The 25,612-nt window shown below is 29.7% G+C and overlaps 1 protein-coding gene across 2 annotated transcripts; it reads left to right on the top strand.

The window, feature by feature from the left end:
• The first annotated feature begins 15,295 nt into the window (after positions 1-15,295).
• LOC115721141 (potassium transporter 1) lies at positions 15,296-19,902 on the top strand. 2 transcript variants are annotated; one of them, XM_030650393.2, is made up of 9 exons: positions 15,296-15,636; positions 16,187-16,430; positions 16,870-17,115; positions 17,456-17,506; positions 17,584-17,844; positions 17,939-17,991; positions 18,069-18,183; positions 18,278-18,532; positions 18,609-19,902. In XM_030650393.2, exons 1-9 carry the CDS (start codon positions 15,592-15,594, stop codon positions 19,586-19,588), a joined length of 2,250 nt encoding a protein of 749 aa, XP_030506253.1. In that variant the 5' UTR covers positions 15,296-15,591; the 3' UTR covers positions 19,589-19,902. The 2 variants fall into 2 exon arrangements, with proteins under 2 accessions (XP_030506253.1, XP_030506254.2); XM_030650394.2 differs by lacking the exons at positions 15,296-15,636; positions 16,187-16,430 and adding an exon at positions 16,468-16,682.
• The last annotated feature ends 5,710 nt before the right edge of the window (positions 19,903-25,612 follow it).

Below are 25,612 nucleotides of genomic sequence, written 5' to 3'. Positions count from 1 at the left end.
TTTTCATTAATTTTGAAGATAAATTTAGGACGAATAATAATTTTTTTTTAATTACTATTACAAAGTATAATAGTAGTTTTTGTTTTTATTTAAATTACTATTATGCTTTCAAATTTCAATGATTATTACTACATTGAATATTATTAATTTTAAAATTATGATATTAAAAAAAACTTAAAACTAAAATAAAATTAAGTTGTTATATATATATAACATTTATCTAGTATATATATGGGTTGTTATGTGAATTTTGATTGTAATTTAAGTTGTTCAGTTAGTTGCTATGTAAGTTGTTATATGGATATTTATAAAAATAAAAAAAAAAATTAAAATATAAAAAAAAAATCCAAAAATATTTTGAAATTTTTACATTAAAAATACAAAATATTAATTTTATTACCAAAAAACCACTACACGGTTACCCAAACATTTATACCCTTTTCTTTTAATTTTTTACATTTGTACCACATGCACACACAATAAATGCTTTCTTGATTGACACGTGAGATTGATATGTACCACATCAATCTTTCTATATATCATTTCTCTCTTTTTTTTTTTCTCTTCTTTTTGCTTTTTATTTTTCATTTCTTTTCAGTTTTTTTTTTTTTTAAATATTAACCTCCATAGCTAAACACTTCCCCCTCCACGATCCCAACTCGATTTCCCTCTTCTTTTTGTTCTTTAATTTTTTTTCAACTCCCATTACCGAATCCCATAACTGTAATGATTAAGATGATGCTCAGGAAAAAATTCATCAAGATGATGCTCAAAAAATGATTAAGATGGAGCTGGTCTTCGATCTCAGGTTTGTTTTTGGTTTCTTTTTCGTTTCTCCCCTTTTTGAAATTTTTTTCGTATTTGACATTATTGTGTTTTGTGTTTATCGATTTTACTATTTTAGGTTTTTCATTTTAACATTTCTTGTAGTTTTGTTTAGTTTTTTAGGGCTTTTATTTTTTTAGTTTAATTTATTTGTTCTTTTTATGAGTTTTTCATTTTCGTTTGTTTAGTCTTAATTTTTGTTTTTTGTTTTGTTTTTTTTTTCTGTTTTTGTTTTTTCAGATGTTTTATTGTTTTTCATTTCAGTTTCTTCATTTAATTATTTCTCATTTTGTAATAGTTTTTTCATAGTTTTTTAATAGTGTAAACACCTTCTGTATGTATTTTTTTTAAATATGTTTTTTGTCTAGTTGTTTCTTGTCCATTTTTATATCATCAATGGGTAACAATGAGATTTATCATGGATGTTGATGTTCAAAGAGTTTTTCCTGTATTTTAGTTTGTATACAGTTGTTTAGTAGTTTTATTATAGTTTTGCTACTTGCATATGTTATTTCATTATAAAACTAATATGCAACTATTTCATTATAACTACTATTTTTTGGTCCCCGTCAAATTAAATTCATGCATAATATATAAACTATAATAAAACGATAATGCAACTATAAGGCAACCAAAACAAAAAATAAACAGACTTATACGTAACTGGTTGTACCTTAATTCGAATTTACTCTTCTTATTGTGTTTCTAAAAAAATATATTTATATTGGAAACCAGTAATCAATCAAAATGCAACTGTATATAACGTACATGTATTATTCATGAGGTTTTTTTAAAAAATTTCACATCATACATTGTTTTAGATTTGGTGGGAGCTCCAGATCTGTTTGTTACAGATCTACATTTCATGAATATAGATTTCGATATTAGGGGGAGTTATTTTGATCGAATAAAACAGAAAACAAATGTGTAATTTCAGTTTCTTCACAGTTTTTCTGATTTTTTTTCGTCATTTTCTGTTTAGATCATTGCAGGTCTTCTTTTCCAGTTTATTTCGCCAGAATTAATAGTTGTATTTTTATCGTTTTGGTTTCATTTTGGTTGTTTTGCAGTTTTGAAACGATCGCGGTATTTTCACCTTCATGGTTCGCTCTGTACAGCTGAAGACTTAGTGCATGTGGTATTTTTGTAAATATTTATATGTGGACTGTATAAATGTTTAATGGGCCGGCCCAAAGTATTTTTGTAATTTTTTTTCCTTTTTTGTATTTTTCTGTTTTATTCCCAAATATTTTTATATATCAAAGAATGATGTATTTAGAAAAATAAAGTAGACATATTTTAACGTACGTACACCTTTTATTATTACATGTAATACATTTAAAATTAATTGATCATATGCTAATTGCTAACTAATCAATCATAAATGACAATGTATTAAACTTCATGATTAGAGACTTTTAATTATTTTTAAAAAAATCGCGTCGTCTATTATCACTCTTTTTTTTTTTGGTAATTACCACTCTTTCTTATACAATCTGTATTATATATATTATATATGTGAGATAATCTTTATTTGTCTTATTTGCATTGAAGGAACTCTTTTGAACAATCAAATCAGTTTTAATTAATATATGAAAGTTATGAAGAAAAAAAAAACAGGAAGAAGAGCAATGTCAAATGTGGTGGATGCCCTAAAAGTTTAATATTGTCTAATCAATTAAGAAATATAAATCTTTCAATTAATCCATATATTTTATAACTATATAAACTGATTTGTTGAACAAAGCAAACTTTAGTGTTTAGTCCATTTGGTTCAACTTTGAGATTGGCCACGTCTAAATCAACAACTGAGTTTATAACTTTGTATTAAATGAAAGGTGGCAATGCAAAAGTAGTCCACTACTATTAATTAAATTAATATTGGTGGATTACCACTTAAGAAAGCCAATAATAGTTTTGGTATGGAAAATTAAGTAGGTAGTAGTTTTAAATTAAGGAAGGTTTATTAGGATAATTAATAATGGCCTACCTAGTTAACAAGATTGCTTACCTAATTTTGTTTGGTTCCAAATAAGCTATAGATAGATGTGGTCTTGGTCAAATTCAGATGCCTAAAACTGACATGAACATGAAACTATTGTGAAAACCAAACAATACCAAAGTTTGTTAAACAAGATGAAGACTATCCCCTAAATTTGACCCTATAACCTATCTTCTCTCTTTGGTCATTATCGTTCACTATTTCAATTTCAACTTCAATGTGAATTAGTACTCAAAAACTACCAAAACAAAGTATGTGCAAGTTTTTATTACTTTAATTGGTAATAAGTTATACATGTATGAAACATTTTTTTTTTATTATTACATTATTTTATTTTAGTAAACAATTTTTTTGAATATGAATTTTAGTAAACAATTTAAATGTACATATCTCAATAAAAATGGCATGCACATGATGGCTTGGCATATTTTTTAAAAAGAAAAGAAAATTTAGCAAGAAAGGATATAAGAAAGTGTTTTTTCTTTTCAGAAAGGATATAAGAAAGTGTCTACTGTGAATTTATGACTAGTTTGACCTTTTTTTATTGTAAAAAAAAAAGTAATTTGTGTTGCTTTTGATGGGATTAATTTAAAAACTTAAGGGCTCGTTTGGAACGCCGTATTAAGTCGTATTGTATTGTATTATATTGTCTTGGATTATATATCATATTTTTATATAATACTATGTTAAACTTTAATTTATACTAAAATATTATATATTTAGGTGTCCATAAAAGTTAATACCACATATAGTTTTACATAAAAATATTGTATAAAATACAATTCAATATAATACAATACAATACAATACGACCTAGTACGACGTTCCAAACGAGCCCTAAATGTCTTAAGCTTAGAAGGAAATATTTTAATTTTTTTTAATAAAATAGTTTCAGAGAACACTATCAATGAACATGAAACTCAACGGGGAGCTAGAGAGATTCATTAATAAATAGCTTCAGTCAAGACAAAATTTTTAATACAAATAGGATATCAAATAGGGAAATTATAGTAAATGGCCCCAAATCATAGGAGTATATTACTTTATGTCATCTTTTTAAAAAAATATAGCAAATGACCCTAAATCATAAGACTATGTTAGTAAATGTCCTTATTTCAAATATTTTTTTTTTTTATTATTTTTTTAGAATTAGAAGCAAATTATTTAAACATTATGGTATATCTATATTAGTTTTGTTAAAATCTTTTTTATTTTAAAGTTATGTCAATTTTTTTTAATTTTTTATGAGTTGTTTTGGGTTGTTGGTATATAGATTTTGTTGTACGGTATATTTCTATTTTGTTGTATGGTATATTATTATTCTTAGATGATATTTATTTTTTAATATGATATGTATAATAGTGGTATATAATTTTATTAGCATAATAAAAATATTTTAATGTATGTATATAATTTTATTGCCATGCTACATATATTTAATTATTATTTTTATATTTTTTGATTGTATGATTATTTATTTTAAATAATATTTAATTAGTTTTTATTTTATTATATACAATGGTCATGGTATATATATATTTTAATTGTAGTATATAATTTAGTTAGTATCTATTCTATATAAAGTGTGCCTATATAGCTGAAATTCTTGGTTTATGAGAAATTCATAGGTGACTTTTTATTTTTATTTAATAAAATAATAAAATATTATTTATATATAATAAAATAATAATAAAACAAATCTCATTAATATTTGAATTGATATTTGAACTGATATTAACCGTTTCAATAGGGTTGAACGGGTTTGGAGCTTTACCTATTTCGGATGATGCTTCTCAATTCGTTGTCTTCAAGGTTTGGTGTAATTTAGTTAGAGAGTAAACGTAATTTAAATTTGGAGTGTAAAGGTTGTTTGCTGAACCGCATTCTTTGATGATCACTTGACATTATTTTGTGTATTGATATATTCTTGTTCGAATTTTGGTCTCCATATAGAAGATATTTGCTCCATTATAATTCTTTTTAAGAAGATAAATTGTCAAGATTCTACCTAAATTCTATCTCAAAGAATTTTCTGGATTATGATTCAGGCTTGTCACTCAGAGAGCCGCATAGCGATGGTAAGAAGATAGAGAACATTGCTTGCCAATCTACTGTTCGAATTGAACAATGCTGTGGAAATAATGGAATATGCTCTCATGAGGTTCTTCGAGATGGAGCAACTAATTCTGATTTCAAGATGGTTAACGATAAATTTACAAGAAAGGTGATATTATTGTGCTCTTTTAGACATGAACTAATGTCTAATCCTAAAAAACACAAAAAGTACCAACTGTTTTGGAACCTTTTATATTTAGAATGGAATTTTAATGGAATCTTGTATTGCCTAACTAACTTTTATCATGTAGACTACTACTACACTACTTTATTTACTATACTACTACTACTACTACTATTTTTTTGGTTTTCAATGGTTGAACTGTTAGAATACTGTAAACTCTGAATATAACCCTAATTAATTCAAGAGAATCAAACAATAAGATTAAGGAATAGCGGAAGCGTACCGGAGTCCATAGAATCGATCTTTGATTGGTATGATCTTCCAATTTTGCATCAAAACCTTTGAAACCTTATTTTCTTGATGATGGGGATTCAAGAACTCTGGAAAATACTGATACGATGCAAAATGGGGACCATTACCCGTTATATTACCAACAGACAAACCTGTTGGCAATATTTTTGACTATTTCTATTTGGCCCCTCATCAATATAGAAATTGTCTAATTGGTATCCACATATTAAAATCATAACAATCATGCCCTTAAGTCATAAACTTTATTCCAAAATAGACCACATAAATTTGACTTATTTATTTGATGACCCAACACATTTTATATATACAATTGTGACCCCAATTATTTCTAACAATCTCCCACTGGGCACATATGTATACATATAAATGTGTTAACCTTATTGAGCTCATAACTTTGTCATCATAACCATAGGCATGTGCAATCTCGTCCATTAACTATATCAACATAGGATCAAAGCGATTTTCGTTGTATCAATCACAACTAAACCCATCAATGGTCACATACATCAACATAGCCAAATGACATAGATCAATTATGATAATGTGGTATGAAAATTACATGCATGGTGATCTATTCATGTCAATTTTCAATTGGTCCTACTTTACTTTATGGAGATCAAAACTTTAGCTTAAATGTACAAAGTGAAATAAACTGAATAACATAATTTCTGATCAGAAAAATATCCAAATACACATGTTTCATGAAACAAATAAAACACACCAAAGACAAACTCCCACTGAATCTAGATATCCTCATAATCTAAAACACCCATACGAGCAGTGTGCTCGTGAAAGACCTTGGGTGGCAAACCCTTAGTAAGGGGGTCTGCAATCATGGAGTTTGTACCTAAGTGTTCTATACAAATCTGCCCACTTTGTACCCTTTCTTTTACAACAAGGAACTTGATGTCAATGTGTTTTGACTTAGTCGAGCTCCTGTTGTTGTTGGAATACAATACAGCTGATTTATTGTCACAATACAACTTAAGTGGTCTTTCAATTCCATCCACAATGCGCAGCCCGGTGACAAAGTTCCTCAGCCATATACCATGGTTGGATGCCTCATAACATGCAACAAATTCTGCTGCCATGGTGGATGAAGCTATGAGTGTTTGTTTTGCACTCCTCCATGATATAGCTCCACCACCTAACAGATATATGTAGCCCGAAGTAGATCTCCTACTATCTTGGCATCCCGCAAAGTCAGAGTCAGAGTATCCAATGATCTCAAAGTGATCTGACCTCCTATATGTGAGCATGTACTCTCTTGTTCTCTTCAAATATCTCATAACCTTTTTGGCTGCTTTCCAGTGATCAATTCCTGGATTGCTTAAGTATCTGCCTAACACTCCAACAATGTACGCTATATCCGGACGCGTACAAACTTGAGCATACATAAGACTCCCAATAGCCGAAGCGTAGGGAATCTTTTGCATTTCCTGAATTTCAAGGCTTCCTTTAGGGCATTGTTTAAGACAAAATTTGTCTCCTTTAACGACAGGGGTATCACCTGGTCTACAATCTTGCATGCCAAACCGTTTGAGTACTTTATCGATATAGCCCTTTTGTGATAATCCAAGAATACCCCGAGAACGGTCTCGATGTATTTGAATTCCTAAAACAAAAGAGGCGTCACCAAGATCTTTCATCTCAAAATGCTTCGATAGAAATCTCTTGGTTTCGTACAATAAGCCTATATCATTAGTAGCAAGCAATATGTCATCGACATATAGAACCAGAAATATACACTTACTCCCACTAAACTTATGATACACACAATCATCAACAGCGTTCATCTCAAAACCAAATAAGAGAACCACTTGATGAAATTTGTGGTACCATTGACGGGAAGCTTGCTTGAGTCCATAGATGGATTTCTTTAATTTGCAAACCATATTCTTTGGGTCACCGACCACAAAGTTTTCTGGTTGCTCCATATAAATTGTCTCATCAATGTCGCCATTGAGAAACGCTGTTTTAACATCCATCTGATGTAACTCAAGATCAAAGTGAGCAACAAGTGCCATTATTATCCTAAAAGAGTCTTTCGATGAAACCGGAGAGAAAGTCTCTTTATAATCAATGCCTTCTTTCTGAGTATAGCCTTTTGCTACAAGACGTGCCTTAAACCTCACCACATTACCATTTTCATCCCTCTTGGTTTTAAATATCCATTTACAACCAATGGGTTTTACACCTTCTGGTAATGGGACAACTTCCCAAACTTTATTGTCTTGCATAGACTTATTCTCTTCATTCATGGCATCATTCCACTTTTGAGAGTTAGAACTTTTCATGGCTTGATGAAAGTTGATTGGATCATCTTCCATCATTCCAATGCCATCCTCATGTTCTTGAAGATACACTATATATTCATCTGGATTAATAGCATTTCTTCTTTCTCTAGTGGATCGTCGCAAAGGCACTTGTTCTTGAGGTTGTTGAGTTTGTACCTCTGGGGTTTGATTGACTATGTTTGGTTGCTCTTGATCTAAAACTTGATCAATATTAGGAATGGAATCCTGAATATTGTCAAAAGCAACTATTGGAATAGGAATCAACTCATCTTCAAAAGAAGTGGGTGATTCTAAATCCTCCTCAAAAACAAAGTCTTTAACCGTATTTCTCCCCCCAAACTCAATATCCTCAAAGAACTTTGCAGTTCCCGTTTCAAATATATTCTTTACTTTGGGATCATAAAACTTGAAACCCCTGGATCGTTCAGAATATCCAATAAAGTAGCTGCTCACAGTTTTAGGTTCCAGCTTCTTTTCATTTGGCCTATAAGGCCTAGCCTCAGCTGGACATCCCCAAACATGAAAGTGCTTAAGACTGGGCTTTCGCCCTGTCCAAAACTCATAAGGTGTTTTTGCAGCTGCTTTAGTTGGTACCCTATTCAAAATGTAGGTCTTGTCTTAAGTGCCTCTCCCCAGAGTGATTACGAGTAAGGTTGAATGACTGATCATACTCCTTACCATATCTTTAAGAGTACGGTTTCGTCTTTCAGCAACACCATTCATGCTAGGAGATCCTGGCATAGTGTACTGTGGGACAATTCCACACTCCTCTAGATATCTGGCAAAAGGTCCTGGACGTTGTTCACCTGATCCGTCATATCTGCCATAGTACTCACCACCACTGCCGAATTCGACTTGCTTTATTCTTTTGCTAAGTTGATTCTCAACTTCAGCCTTAAAAGATTTGAACACATCCAACACTTGGGACTTTTCATGAAGTAGAAATAGGTACGCATATCTTGAGTAATCATCTATGAATGATACAAAATATCGTTGACCATTCCAAGAAGGTGTAGGAAATGGCCCACAAATATCTGTATGTATCAACTCTAAGACATCGGTAGCTCTTTTCGCACCCAATTTCTTTGTTTTGGTCTGTTTGCCTTTGATGCATTCAATACAAACATCAAAGTCTGAAAAATCAATTGAATCTAAAATTCCATCAGATACAAGTCGCTCAACTCTATTTCTAGAGATGTGACCTAACCGTTTGTGCCATAAGGAACTTGATTTTTCATTATCCATTTTACGCTTAGTACCACGTGATTCAACATTCAAGGTTTCATTATAAGAAGCAACGGTGTCAAGCAAATATAAGTTGTCATAAACCATAAGAGAACCAGTTCCAACAGTATTTGAATTAATAGATAAACTAAAGCAATTGTTTCCAAATGAACAACAATAACCCAATTTGTCCAAACAAGAAACAGAAACCAAATTCCGTCTAAAAGACGGTACAACAAAAGTATCTATCAAATCCAAATAGTAACCAGTACTTAATAACAACCTAAAATGCCCTATTGCTTCCACATTTACCGACTTGCCATCTCCTACATAAATGCTTCTTTCAGCATCATTTGGCTTTCGGTAACTCAGGCAACCCTGCATAGAAACACTGATGTTAGTAGTAGCACCAGAATCTAACCACCAAGTGTTTCTTGGTACTGAAGCTAAATTTACCTCAGAACAGACCAAAGTAAGAAATGTACCTTTCTTTGCTCGCCATGAAATGTACTTAGCACATTCTTTCTTCATGTGTCCTTTCATGTTGCAAAAGAAACAACCATCATCACTGTTGGTTTGAGTTTGTTTCTTATGTGCAGGACCTTTATCCTTAGCAGCCTCATTCTTTCTTTTCTTGCCCTTATCTTTAGAGGTGCTTGCCAAATGAGCACTTTCAGTCTTCTCTTGCTTCAATCTTTCTTCCTCTTGAACACAAAATGAAATGAGCTCATTAAGAGTCCACTTCTCCCTTTGGCAGTTGTAACTGACCTTAAATTGACTGAATTGTGGAGGAAGAGAGATAAGCACTAAATGCACAAGCAAGTCATCTGAAAGCTCAAGCTTTAGTGCCTTCAACTTTGAAGCAAGGTGAGACATTTCCATAATGTACTCCCTTATATTTTCCTTGCCCTTAAACTTCATGGAAATAAGTTTCTTTAAAAGAGTACTTGTTTCCGCCTTATCGCTTTTTGCAAAGCGCTTCTCAATTTCAGCAAGGAAAGTTGTGGCATCGGTGACCTCCTCGGACACCGCACCCCTAAAAGCCTCAGGTATGCCGCGCTTAATGATCATAAGACTCATGCGGTTTGAACGGTCCCACTTCTCATAAATCCTCCTTTGCTCGGAGGTACTAGTATCCGTAAGAGAAGCAGGACGATCCATCCTTAATGCAAGGTCAAGATCCATGCAGCCAAGAACAATAAAAATGTTCTCCTTCCAGTCCTTAAAGTTATTACCATTAAGGACCGGTACCGAATTAAGATTAGCAGATACACTAGCAACAGCTGAAAAGAACAATACAATTACATAAATAACATGCTCATATAAGAATCCAAATAAAACAATAAATTCAAATAATGGTTAATCCCATCTCAAGATACCAAACACAACATTAATATTAAGTCTTTGGACAGTAATATTAATTGTAAGCGGTACTCTTGTTGTAGTGATCAAATATTGACAATAAATTATGTCAAACAATATGCAATCTTTGGACTAACATATTATTCACACAAAATTCCTTATAATTGTCACACATTTATCACCACAAACATGCATGAAATTCATCCAAATATTAACTCACCTTTGGGTTAGTTAATAAATTTATGAATTACATACACACCATTATCATAATATTTTTATTAAATTAATCTACACAAAAGAGATCACTTTGGTGATATTTTGTTTCAATTAATTTAATTAAATATTAGATATCCTTAATAAATTCTAAAACCAAAATTTGAATTAAATTGTTACTGTATTATTATTATTATAATTAAAATTATTATTTATTTTAATAATAATAATAATAAATAATAATAATAATGATAAAGCAAAAGGAAGAAAATAAATGCATATCAGATGCATTCTCTCTCTCGCAGCCGAGAACAAACTGTAATTGCGATATATATATAGATAATTCTATCATATATATGGAATAAAAATCATCGCAACATTAAATTACATTACAGTATATATATATATCTTACATACTGTAATCAAACGATATTAAATTCTTCACATGCACACACATTGATGTAAATGGATAGGGGCGTAAACCATTTACCATATATGTCGACACCATATATATATAAATATACACACAGGATGCATATATGTCGACACCATAAACACAATGTAATATAGATTTTGGCATTTATTAAATTGGGAAAGTAATTAACTGGAAGACCACAACACTACAATATATTCTCAAGAACTAATTTAGGGATGCTCTGATACCACATGTTAGAATACTGTAAACTCTGAATATAACCCTAATTAATTCAAGAGAATCAAACAATAAGATTAAGGAATAGCGGAAGCGTACCGGAGTCCATAGAATCGATCTTTGATTGGTATGATCTTCCAATTTTGCATCAAAACCTTTGAAACCTTATTTTCTTGATGATGGGGATTCAAGAACTCTGGAAAATACTGATACGATGCAAAATGGGGACCATTACCCGTTATATTACCAACAGACAAACCTGTTGGCAATATTTTTGACTATTTCTATTTGGCCCCTCATCAATATAGAAATTGTCTAATTGGTATCCACATATTAAAATCATAACAATCATGCCCTTAAGTCATAAACTTTATTCCAAAATAGACCACATAAATTTGACTTATTTATTTGATGACCCAACACACATTTTATATATACAATTGTGACCCCAATTATTTCTAACATGAACATATTCTGATTTTCAGTGTTCAAAGATCTTCAGGTATACCTAAAGTCAGTTAAAAATTAATACAACAATATATAAGGCCCAACATCACTATTCTCTCCAAAGTACACCATTAAAACCACATTTTTTTATGAAACAGGTATCATTTAAACTCTCATGGTGTTGCAAAGGTGAACAGAGTGACCAACACAAGCATGACATTGTCTCTTTTGAGAAAGGAAATATAACAACCGCAGAGCGCAGCCGTAAACAGGTATTACTCCGCTATCTATGAAGTGAATGTTATTATGAATTACATAGTTCAAGCTTCCATCAGTTATGTTTCTTAGCTTTTCTGCTTAACAATATATGTAATCAGAGTTGCATAATTCTATCATCCTATAGGCTGAAACTTTAGTTTACAGTGTCTTCAGTCTATTGTCTAATTGAACACTTATTTTCATTTCAGATTTCCTTGAAGTGGGAATCTGACCCACAGACAGTTCTTATATTGACCAAACCAAATTCAACTTCTGTGAAACTTATGTGTTCAGAAATGGTCAGGTGTGTTTTGTAGGCTATGGTTCATGAGTTGATTGGTATTCAAGATAATAAAGTGTACTTAAGAGTAGTAGACAAACTCCTTAAGGATCAACAGGTTGAGTTGCATATGGCCTTTTAACACTCTTGTGATTTGAATTTCCGTTATTTATAGTCTACTTTTTCTTACAGGAGGTTGTGATATCATCAGAACTAGATTCATTTTTCAAATCCTACATGTATGAAAATTTTGGAGATATTGGGATGAACATCAAGCGATTAGTGGATGAATTTCAACAAGTTTCAAAAAGTAACCTGAATATCCCGACAATAGGTTTGTATGAGAAAATTTGAATAATAATCTTACCTAATAACTAATAATATTTTTCTTTAATTTTTAATTGTATCACTTTTAAATAAAGTAAACAATACCTAGCATAAAATTTAATATACGTGTCTCGCACGTAACTTTTTACTAGTAGTATACATACATATATATATATATGTATTAGTAATATATATTTTTATTTTTATTATTATTTGTATATATATTTTGGTGTATGGTATATGTATTTTTTGTTATACGGTATATAATTTTTTTTAAATAATATTTAAGTTTTATTTTTATTGTACTTTTGTTGACATGATATATAATTTTATTAGCATCCTATATATTTTTATTTTTATTTGTTGTTATTATTATATATATTTTTATTGTAAGGTATATATTTTATGTTATATGGTATATAAGTTTTATTGTATAGTATATATTTTATTTTAAGTAATGCATGTTTAGTTTTTATTTTAGTATATATAAAGGTGATATATAATTTTTTTTTAATATGATATATATAATTTTTTTAATAATATTATATTATTTTTTTTTTATTTTTTATTGTAGGTATATACGTTTTATTGTATGGTATATGATTTTGTTGTCTATAATATATTATTTATATTTAATATGATATTTAGTTTCTATTTTATTGTATATAAATTTTTTGGTATGTATTCATATTTTAATGGTGATATATATAATTTGTTAGCATGATATATATATTTTTTGAGTATTAATTTAGTATTGTTATAATTTCTTTGTGGTATATAATTTTATTACTACGGTATATTAATTTTCTGTACTACGATATATCTAATACTGTTGTATATATTTAAATGATCTAATATATTTATTTATTTTTTTTACAATATAATAATATGCAATACTAAAAAAATTATGTAACTTAATTTTGTTATTATATATATTTTTTTAAAAAAATATGTGATAAAGCTATTTTTATAATTTTTATTAGCTAATTTATTAGATTTGGTCATTTTCTTAATTTTTTTAAAAAGTGGACATTTACTAACTTAGTTACCAAATTTAGGATCATTTTGCATCTCAACTCTTTCAAATAGGATATCCAGACCATTAGACTATACTAGCAATAGCTCTTGAAACAAATTTAACAAGACAATCAGCTACTACATTAACAATTCTAGGGCAATGACTAAAACACACAATATTAAATGTTTACATAAAGCTCTAATATTAAACTCAAAGATGTATCTAACACTAAAGAATTATTAAGTTTATGAACCAAGCTTTTGCAATGAGATTCGAATTGAATATTGTGGATGCCAAAAGTGAGACATTGAGATGCCACATATTGAATAGCAAGGGTTTCAGCCCACTCCGGTGGGAGAAAACCGTCGACCTTCCAAGCTGCCAACGCGACTATGTCCCCATCTGAACTACGAACCACCATTTCTAGACCACACGAACATCTAGCAGAGTTAATATTGAAATTTAGGTGTGTAACTAGATATCCAATTAAAAAACTAATCCAATTCAATTAGTAATTGGATTGAATTAGATTGGATTTTGAGGTCTAATTGGATTGATCAGATGATGATTTTCCAAATCCAATTACTAATTGGATTGGATCGGATGAGAAGGTTAGATTGGATCGGATGTCTATCCCTAATTTCAACACTAATTTTTTTTGGGATAATTACATTATATGCTGCTGAAATTTTTAATTCTTTTACTTTTATACTGTGGGGCGGAATTTTTTTCAAAAATACTGTGTTTTTTTTTCAAAAATATTGTGTAAGTTTTATACTGTGTACTGTGTTAAGTTTTCACTTTTGTTTTTTAGTTGTTCCACTGTTGTTTTTAGTTGTTCTGTTTTGTGTTCTACTGGTGTTTTATAAAAACATAGTATTTTTGAAAAAAATTCCGTGTGACATTATTTTTGTAAAAGTTAACTAAAATTCCAGTAATTTTATAAGTTTTCCTTTTTTTTTTCAATTCCAATCACAATATTAAAAAAATATATTTTTTATTATTATATTATTATATAATTATTTGTTGTTTTAAAAAAGATTATTTAATTATTAAAAAGTAAAATTAAAAGTAAAAATGCAGTATCTACCGTGTCTATTATTATTAGTGGGACACTATAAATTCTCACCAAAATAAAAATACTTTTAAGATTAGGTTGAACGCTTTTGATGAAAAAACCATCATATTTAAATTTTTATACCTTGATAATAATTGAAGATGGCCTAAGATAATAATAATGAGTTCTCCATAACTCATTAAAAGAAAAGAAAAAAAAAGTATTGGTGTACCTTTGTATTTTTTATACCTTGATAGTTATAATAATTGTGTTATATGATTATTTACTTGGTAGTTATGAGAGTTAAAATATTGTTTTATAATAGGGTAAATATTATTTTGGATTCTGTGTTTTGCAAAAGTTACCGATTGGATCCTGTGTTTTGTTAAATGACAAAATAAACCATGTATTTTTCAAAATAATAAAAATAAGACCTTGAGCTTAATTTTTGACAAATTTTTTTTAATATAATCAACTTAAAAACAATTCATAATGCGAACAGATCCAGAAAATATAAACAATTTTGTTATAACACTTTTAGATAGTATTATAATTAATTTTATTTTGACAAAAAATCAATTTAGAGTCCTATTTGTACCATTTTAAAAAATACAGGGTCCATTTTATTAATTGACAAAATAGATGGTCCAATTAATAATTTTTACAAAATACAGTGTCCAAAATAACATTTACCCTTTATAATATGGGCATAGAAGAAAAACAGATAAAATTTTGTGATTCTGATACTATAAATTATCAAAGAAAAAAAAAACAATTGACGACGTGTTTAATAAAATAGATAAATAATAAATTGAATTATAACTATAATTATGCTAAAGAAAACATGAGGTACCAAAGACTCCCCAATAATAACAATAACAATGCAAAGCTACACATATAACAACTTGCCACTTTACTATTACTATTACTATTACTACTGCTACTGCAACTCTTTCACTTGCATTCTCAAACAGAAACTGCCTCACTCTCTTCTCTCTTTATATTCTCTTCTTTCCCCTTCAGATATAGCTTCTCTAACTCTGTCTCTCTCCCTTCTCTATCTATATTTCTATACACCATGAACCCTTCTCAAGAATCTGTGGAACAGGGGATATCTCAACAGGTATTCTTTCTTCCTCCTTTTCTTGCACTCTGTTTCTAACTCTTTACTCCATTTCAATTTCCTCCTTTTTTTTTTCTTTTTTCTTAATAGGCTTCTTGCTTTCTTTTAACATTTTGCTTAATGGGTTTGTGAATGTCAGTCTTTAAGACATTACCCGAAGCTTGCATTCTTGGAAGAAAAGGGCTATGGCCTTATGGGCTAGAAGCTCTTTTCAAATTTGATGTGGTTTTGGGAAACTTCATGTTATGTTTGAAATGAGCAAGTCATGTTTAGTGATGGGTTCTCCTCTCTGTGCCCATCTTTATTTTATTTATTATATATATTTATATTAACACATATATAATTGTACAAATAACAACATGTTGGTACATATGGGGTGTTTGGAAGGGATGGAGTAAATAGCATTATTGGTTTCTTTTGTTTGCAGAGAAAAATAAAATGCTGTTGTTTGGCATGAGAGATTATTAGAAGTGATTGAGAATAGGGATTACATTCTTTCTTTTAATTAACCTAATTAGCTGCTTATCAACAAATCTTCATTCTGTATCAGAACTTGAAGAGAGTATCATGTACAACTGTGCTGACATTAGCCTATCAGAGTCTTGGAGTGGTTTATGGTGACCTCAGTACCTCCCCTCTCTATGTTTACAAGACCACCTTCTCTGGAAAATTGAGCCTTCATGAAGATGATGAAGAAATTTTTGGGGTTCTTTCATTTATCTTCTGGACTTTTACTCTCATTGCTCTCTTCAAATATGTTTTTATTGTAATGTCAGCTGATGACAATGGTGAAGGTAAGCCTTTAATTTATCTCATCCGAGTACTTTACAAGTTGTTTTTTTATTTCATGATTGAGCTATGAGTGTGACTCCAGAGAGTAGACATATCACTATGCAATTTTCTGGGAGAGAACTGAGTGTTATGGTCACATCAACTTTTCTGTGACTCACTCCTGATTTCCAATCATGGCATGGTTGGTTCTCATCACTTTGCCAAAAAAAACCAAATGGGGGGTTTTGAGAAAAGTGGGGGGGACATGATTAGAGGTATCTTTTGTATTTGTCTTCTTTTTGTAATGACTTAATATACTAATAGATTTAATCGTATGGGGTTCTTAGTTTTAGTATTACATGTTGTATCATTGTGCCAATTAGTTGTTTCAATTCTTATTATGATGACATTTAGCAGAGAAATCTTTAGGCTTTAGCTGATTAATTATTTCATTTTGTGCAGGTGGTACCTTTGCTTTATACTCACTTCTATGCCGTCATGCAAGATTGGGTGTTCTACCCAATCATGAAGCCATAGATGAGAAATTGTCTGCATACGCAACAGTAGGATCCACTGACACGTGGCAAAGTTCTGCTTTGAAACAAATCTTTGAGAAGCATCCAAGATTTTGTGAGGCCCTCTTGATCTTTGTTCTGCTAGGGACCTCTATGGCAATTGGTGATGGAGTACTAACTCCAGCAATATCAGGTTTCTAGACTCTATTCTTATCTTTGAGCCTCTTTACTAATATTCAATTCATTAAACCTGCAAATTTTGTTACTTAAATTTTCAAATTCCTAGCCTTACACTCTAAACGAACTCAAATAAGGGCATGTATGAAAATCACACATGTCCAAAGTGTGCATGGAAATTATTCTTATAAGCTATTAATATGAATAATGGAAACTAAAAATCTGAGGATTAAAGCTCTTCTTAAGAACTGTATAATAGCTAACTTCATCTGTTTTTTGTTCTGCTTCATTTCATCTGATTACTCAGTTGAGTTATAAATTTCTAATTGGATATTGACATTTATATAATTTTTCAGTTCTTTCAGCTGTCTCAGGCATCAAACTCAAGTTGACAGGGCTTCATGACAGTGAGCAATCCTCTTCTTTGTTGTATATCAATTAACTGGTTTTGAAATGTTATTTACCAGCTCTTAATTTCTTTCAGATTATGTTGTCATGATTTCATGTGTAATTTTGGTGGCGCTTTTCTCCCTTCAGCACCATGGAACACACAGAGTTGCTTTCATATTTGCTCCAATTGTCACAGCATGGCTTTTGTGCATTAGTGGCATAGGAATATACAACATAGTACACTGGAATCCACATATCTTTCGAGCACTCTCTCCGCTTTACATGTTGAAGTTCCTTAGAACCACAGGCGTGGAAGGATGGGTGTCCTTAGGCGGAGTAGCTCTTTCAATGACAGGTATCTCCTCTTAACTTCTGATGCAGTTAGTAGTAGTTTACTTACTCCTAAACAGAACTACTTAAAACTACTTTTGTCTCAAATCCTATCTCAGGTGTGGAGGCAATGTTTGCTAATTTGGGACATTTCTCTTCTCTCTCAATTAAGGTAAAGTGGGAAATTCTAATTGTTGTATATCATCTTATCTTGATGTTTATTATAACCTTGTCTCAATTAAATTGCAGATAGCCTTCACATTTCTTGTTTATCCTTCTCTGATTCTTGCATACATGGGTGAGGCTGCATTCCTCTCTAAACACCATGATGATATTCAGAGAAGCTTCTATAAAGCTATACCAGGTAAGAACTTCATAGAGTTATCAAATTGGTTACATACAGTAATATTATTATCATTTCCATCTTTTGATTGATTCTAATGCTTCCATTTCTGCAGAAGCTGTGTTTTGGCCGGTGTTCATTGTGGCGACCTTTGCAGCTGTTGTAGGAAGCCAAGCAGCAATTTCTGCTACCTTTTCTATAATAAACCAATGTTCTGCACTGAATTGCTTTCCCCGTGTGAAAGTAATTCACACTTCAAGCAAAATATATGGGCAGATCTACATTCCTGAGGTCAATTGGATGTTAATGTGCCTATGTTTAGCTGTGACAATAGGTCTGAGAGACACAAATATGATTGGTCATGCATATGGTACATTTCTAAGCTACTAGAGTTTTTGAAAAGTATTGTTGAATAAAACTTTGACCATTTTTGCTTGGTTTTGTAGGGCTGGCTGTGACTACTGTGATGTTTGTAACTACCTGTTTGATGGCTCTAATCATGATAATGGTGTGGAAGAAAAGTATGATAAATTCCATAGCATTTCTGTTGTTTTTTGGATCCATTGAACTGCTATATGTTTCAGCTTCCTTTCACAAAGTTCCAGAAGGTGGGTGGATCCCTATTGTGCTGTCTTTCATTTTTATGGCTGTAATGTACATATGGAACTATGGAACAATGAAGAAACACCAATTTGATGTGGAAAACAAGGTCTCCATGAATCGATTAGTGTCCATGGGGCCTGGTCTTGGCATGGTTCGGGTACCTGGAATTGGACTTGTTTACACCAATCTCACCAGTGGGGTTCCAGCTGTTTTTGGACACTTCGTGACTAATTTGCCTGCATTCCATCAGGTGTTAGTTTTCATTTGTGTGAAATGTGTTCAAGTTCCCTATGTTTGTGAAGACGAACGCCTTCTCATCAGTAGAATGGGGCCTAAAGAGTATGGCATGTTTAGGTGCATTGTGAGGTATGGTTACAAAGATCTACAACAGGAAAACTATGATTTTGAGAATAAACTGGTGTCTGGAATTGTACAATTTGTAGAAATAGAGGAAGAGGGTAGCTTCAACATGTCAGATTCTGAAGCATTTTATGCCCCAGAACAGACTTTCATGATCTCAAATCAAGAAGAGAACAGAGTGCAGCCTTTGTCTGATTCCCAAGAGACTAAGCCTGTGGATGGCCGTTTGGAAAATTCTCTTTGTAAACATGAGTCTATTCAGATTTTAAAAGCCAAAGAATCTGGTGTGACATACATTCTCGGCCATTCCTATGCGAAATCAAAGAAGTCATCATCTATTTTCAAGAAAATTGCCATAGATTTAGTCTATACCTTTCTGAGTAAGAATTCCAGAGGGCCTGATGTTGCTCTGAACGTGCCTCCCACCTCTTTGCTGGAAGTTGGTATGGTTTACTACGTCTAACTGCTTCAAAATATAACAATTATGTTCATTAGTGTTCAGCATACTCACAAAAGGGTCTATTGTCTAAAAAATATTCTCACTGACACATAGGGTTGAAGCATTATAATTGTATATTTTTCTTATGTTAATTCTTGTAGAAAATTAGAAATTGGAAAATGTAGTACTACCAAGTTTTTGGTCCATTCAGGTTGTGATTATCTATGTAGTGTTAAAAAGTCAGTCATAGATGAGTGTAGAGTTTCAAACCTTTTGTAGTTTCTTATCTGATGTAATCAATGTTAATATATTATACGTATAAAAGTTTATTTCTTGAATTATTGCATGAACTCATTTCACATGAACACCATGATTGACCAGCTATACTCTTTTAAAGCCTTACAACAACTAATATTGGCTGCCCTCCTCAAAACGGCACAGCATATTTTCAAGATTTTTATTATCCTCTTCAGACTATTATTCATCTCTTTCAAATGGTCATGTGGAGTTGGCCTATTATCAAACTATAATTACACAATGATATTTTGTAATTTCTCAGTGTTCCCTGAATTATTTAGCACAAGTGAACATTATAATTCATTTTAATACTTCATTTGGTATTCTACCTTTGGTGATTTCTAAACCTTTCATGTACTAACAAAAAAAAAAAGATTTTCCACTAGATGAGAATTGGAAACTAAGAGCATGTTTGGTATTGTTTTCTGTTTTTTGTTTTCAAAAAATTGTTTTTAGAAATGAGAACAAAAAATAAAAATAAATGTTGTGATTAATTTGGAAATTAAATAATTTTTATTGTAACCATCATGATTACATTTTTTTAAATCATTGGATTACTATTAAATGTTGTGATTAATTTGGAAATTAAATAAAAATAAATAATAAATAACTTGTAACCTGAAAGTAACCTAATCATTTATTTCTTTATAAAACTTTAATTGAGATTAATTATATTTTAAAATTAAATTAATTATAATTTGGGAAAAAAACAAAAAAATACAAAAAAGGAAAAAAAATTACAAAAATACTTTGGGCCGGCCCATTAAACATTTATACAGTCCACATACAAATATTTACAAAAATACCACATGCACTAAGCCTTCGGTATTGTACGGAAAGCGTAACCATAAAGATGAAAATACGCGCTCGTTTCAAAACTGCAAAACAACCAAAATGAAACCAAAACGAGAAAAATACAACTATTAATTCAATTGATCTGATTCAAATAAAACTGATGAAAAAGCACAATGACCACAACTATATTAAATTGAATTAAGTGTTGTGGCTTTTCAAGTTGATTTACAGTTGCATCATTATTTTATATTAGTTTAATTCAATTGTTTGCAAGAATTTATTTTGGAAATAAGAAAAGGAGAAAACACTTTGAGAAATAGTTAGTTTCTGAAATAAATTTAAACGTTTCTTAATAGTTTCATTTTAGTTTTATTATAGTTTATTAACAGCAATAAATATAAATTGTAAATAAACAAGTATACAAACTATAATAAAACTATAAAAAAACTAAAAACAAACTGACAAGCAGAAACAACTCTACGAATATAAACTACAAACATCTAAATCGAATTGTTACCTAAAAAAGAACAGCAAACAACTATACCTAATAATATTCCCAAAACACATCATACATAAACATATTAAACTATTAAAAAACTAGAAAAAAAAAAACTAAAACCCACTGATTAGAGACACTAAAACAAAAACAAATGTTTCAAAATATCTAAAAAAAACTAGAAACACAAACAGAACATAAAACACAACAAAAATGAAACGAAAGTAATAAGAAACAAACTAAAATGCCAAACCCAAGAACAAAATAAAATTGATTAAAGAAAATTAAAGTCCTAAAAATCCAAAGAAAACCAAAGAAATTTTAAAATGAAAAACCTAAAATATCACAAACCAGAAAAAACCAAAACGATGAAATGGAAATACAAGAAAATGTTTAAACTGGGGGGAAACGAAAATGAAACCGAAAACAAACCTCGGTTCGAACAGCAACACCAACATTATTGTTTTTCCCATAAACATCTTCAGCCATTTTTTCTTGCACACGGACCTTTGTTTTCTTCTTAGGAGGAGCTCTCCCACGCTTCGTTAATGGAGGAGCAAAATCAGAGTCTTCCTCCTCAATAAAAGAACGTTTTCCCTTAGCTTTATTAGCTAGTGATTTCAAACCCATTTTGAATTTTTTTTTTGAACAGGGGAAGGAGATGAAGAAGAACGGGTCACATCCATTTTATATAAAGATTGGGAAACAAAAAGAAAGAGAGAAAAAGGTTATGGGATGGTTTAGAGGGAGTTGAAAAAATTTTGAAGAACAAAAATGAGAGGGAAAATGGTTGAGGAATCGTGGGGAGTTAAGGTTCAACAATGGAGGTTATTTGTTATTTCAAAAAAAAAAAAAACTGAAATGAAATAAAAAAATCAAAGGAAAACAAAAGAAAAAGAGAGAGGGAAGTGATTGAGGGATGCATGATGGTTGATAGGTGAGTTGACGTGACTGGTGCATAGATGTGATGTGTATGTGGTATATGTGTAATAAAATATTGAGAAAAGGTAAAAAAGTTGATTTGACCGTGTGTAGGTTTATATGTAATAAAGTGTGTAATTTGTATTTTTGGTGTAAAAATTTCTTATAATTATTAATTAATTTTTTGCAATTTATTATTATATAAGGATCTTTTAGCAATTTATTTTTTTATACTTAAATTATTTAAAATTTTATAGCAAAATTTTTTATAATTTAAAATTATACACATATAATTTCATAATTTAAATTTTATTATACTTGTAATCTTAATTTTTAAATTATTACACTCAATTATTTAATTTTTTTATTTAAATATTTAAAAAGTAAAAAATGAAATAAGTTGAAGGATTTTTTAGAAAAAAAAAAATGGATGCACTTGTTATCGATTGATTAGCTTGAGGCCTCATACTTAGTTCATATAATTGTAACAAAATAATTAATTATTTGAAAATTTATTATAAGAAGAGAATTTTAATTTGTGTCAAAAGAAGTTTAATTTTTGTAAAAAAAATAAATTTTATTGTAAATATTATAATTAAATTAAATGGGTTAATTATTAAAATAATTCAAGTAAGGATTTAAATATAAATATTAATTGCTAAAAGAAGTCTTGTTAAATATTTAATTAATTATTTTAAGAAAATAGTTAATTATAATTAAATAATTCTAAAAAAGGAATGTCTATTTAATTAATTATTTTAACAAAATAGTTAATTATAATTAAAGAATTCTAAAAAAGGAATGTCTATTTAATTAATTATTTTAAGAAAAATGTTAATTATAATTAATTAAATCTAAAAAAGGAAAGTCTACCTACTAGTAATCTGCTATTATAGGTTAAAGAAAAAGATAACCATATGGTTATAATAAAAATGTAACCATTGAATAGTTACCCATATATATATATATATATATATATATTTGAAAGATTTAATATATAGGGTAATACTATGGTAGGACCTAGCAAAAGTTCCCTACCGGTAATGAATTTTTTTTTACCGTTGATTTTAGATCTTGTGGTTATTATAATGTAAGGTATATACTCTTACTATAGGACTGCTTGTATACAATTCAAACTTTATACATATTATAATAATATTTAATAATATATTTATTATAAAAAATAAAATAATATTAATAATTAAAAAATTATTAATTTTTATTTTTTAATTATTATTATTATTATTTTCTAAAATTAATTTAAATTATTTTTTATAGATATTTATTTTCAAAAATTCTTTTGATATATGATCACCTGAATGATTTTAGATGCTCTTTAATTGGAACCGTACCAACTTGCTTCTCTTAAACTCAATTTTTTTGGCAAAAAAAAATAATATCAAACCGAATTAATTAATTTTTTTAAGTGGCGTCCTAAAAGAGCAGCCAAATAACAAGATAAAAACCACTGAAAAAACAGCCAATAACACCAGAACTACGCACAGCCTAAAAGCAAAACAAAGAAAAAACTAGGTGTAAACATAAAAAAAAAAAAAACCATCAGTAAATTATGAAAAGCCAAAAAATAAGAAGCAAAAAAAAAAAAAATAAGTTTAGAAAAAATAATTCTTTTTTGAAAATAAATACTAATATAAAAATAATTTAAAATAACTTTAAAAAAAATAATTCAAAATAAAAGTTAATAAAATTTTTAATTATTAATATTATTTTTTTAAAAAAAATAAATATCATTAAATATTATTATAATATGTATAAAGTTTTAATCGTATACAAGCAGTCATATCATAAGAGTATACACCTTACATCATAATAACCACATGATCTAAAATCAATGGTAAAAAAAAGTTCCCTACAGTTGGCAATTTTTGCTAGGTCCTACCATAGTCTTGCTCTTAATATATATTAATAGATTGTGTTAACTATGTCTGGTGTGAAATAGTATTGTATACATTTATTAAAAAAATAATAAAAAAATATGTATAATTTCAGTTATATCCTATTTACAAAATAATAGAAAAAAAAATATAAAGTTTACATAAATATGACATTAAATTTGTCACTAAATATAATATTTTTAAACCAAACTAAATATATGGGTATATAAATAGAAAATGCCATAAAAATCATTAGAAACAAAATCAATTTCCTTTCATAGTCTACACTTGGTAATAACTAGGAGTGTTCGTGGTGCAGATGGTGCGGTTTTTGATTATTTTTTCAAAACAACCAACACATGCAGTTTTTTCAATTTTTCATACTGCACCTGCACTGCGAAACTAAAAAATTGTGGAAACAGTCAAATAATACCCCAAGCAAACACAAAACCCACTAAAAATATTAGAGTAGAAGGAAAAAAAAAATAGAGAAATAAAAACCCTAAAATGCAAATACAAAATAAACTAAAGAAAAAGATAAAATCAGTTGGACTAGAAACAAAAACATGAAATATGGGTTTGATATTAGATTTACAAAAACGTGGCATATCAAATACCATAAAAAATATTTTTTTTTGAACAAAAAGGATGATACTTTTAAATGATGAAAACTACAACTCAGGATTCTATACTTTGTTAACTCAAACTTTTCGATCTCCTTGTTTTGATGATTAGCAAATATTTGATTATTATTTGTTACTAATGATTTATTGATTTTGTAGCAAATTTAAAAGAGAAAATAAATATTTTGGTATTTTTACCAAACTTTTATAAGCAACACTAAATGGACTCAACAAGCATATCAAGAGCAAAAGATTCATCAAGGGATCAACAACTCAAGACCCTATTCAAAAGAGGTCTTCAAAATCCCAAAGTCAAAAAGTCAACCCGAAAGTCAAAGTCAAAGTCAAAGTCAAGGTCAACTCTCGGGAAAAATCAACTTGGGATCAAAAACATGCAAATCAAGCTAGGAGGCTCATCTACATCAAGACTACTCAAAATTAAATGGTATAAATCTAATTTAGTCTTGTTAAAGTGATTTGCATAGCAAGACTAAAGTTTTTATAAATTTGAATTTTGGCCCATTCACTAACTTGTGCAACAAGTTTTCTCACACGATAGTTCAAAAAATTTTTTGATTGAATTTCTAAATTACATTTTGTTTAACTAAGAGAACAAAGTTGGAATTTCTGAAATCGGATAATCGAGTAAGAAGTTATGCGCGTTTAAGTCCCAAAAAATGGCACTTTTGCCACTGGTCAGCCATCCGGAATTCCGGTTGTAATCAATCTGGAATTCCGGTTCCCATCCGGACTTCCGGTTCATGGCTGACCCCACCTCGGGAAACGTGCTAACGGCTATAAACGGCTAGTTTTTCATCAAACACTATAAAAACTCGATTTTTCTTTCAAAAAATAAGTTGGTTGAGCATTTATTACATATATCTAACCTATCTAAGTGAGATTAAGGAGCTTCTAAGTTTGAAATCCAAACCAACACATTTCACACACTTTGAGCCAAAATTTGATTTTATTCTTCTTAAGTGTGCTAGCTTTTCACTCTAGGTTTCCATTGTATCATCAT

This window comes from Cannabis sativa, chromosome 2, assembly GCF_029168945.1.
Source record: "Cannabis sativa cultivar Pink pepper isolate KNU-18-1 chromosome 2, ASM2916894v1, whole genome shotgun sequence".
Lineage (NCBI taxonomy): Eukaryota > Viridiplantae > Streptophyta > Magnoliopsida > Rosales > Cannabaceae > Cannabis > Cannabis sativa.
The sequence above is the reverse complement of the archived record's forward strand: the minus strand, read 5'-3'. Positions and strand labels throughout refer to the sequence as shown.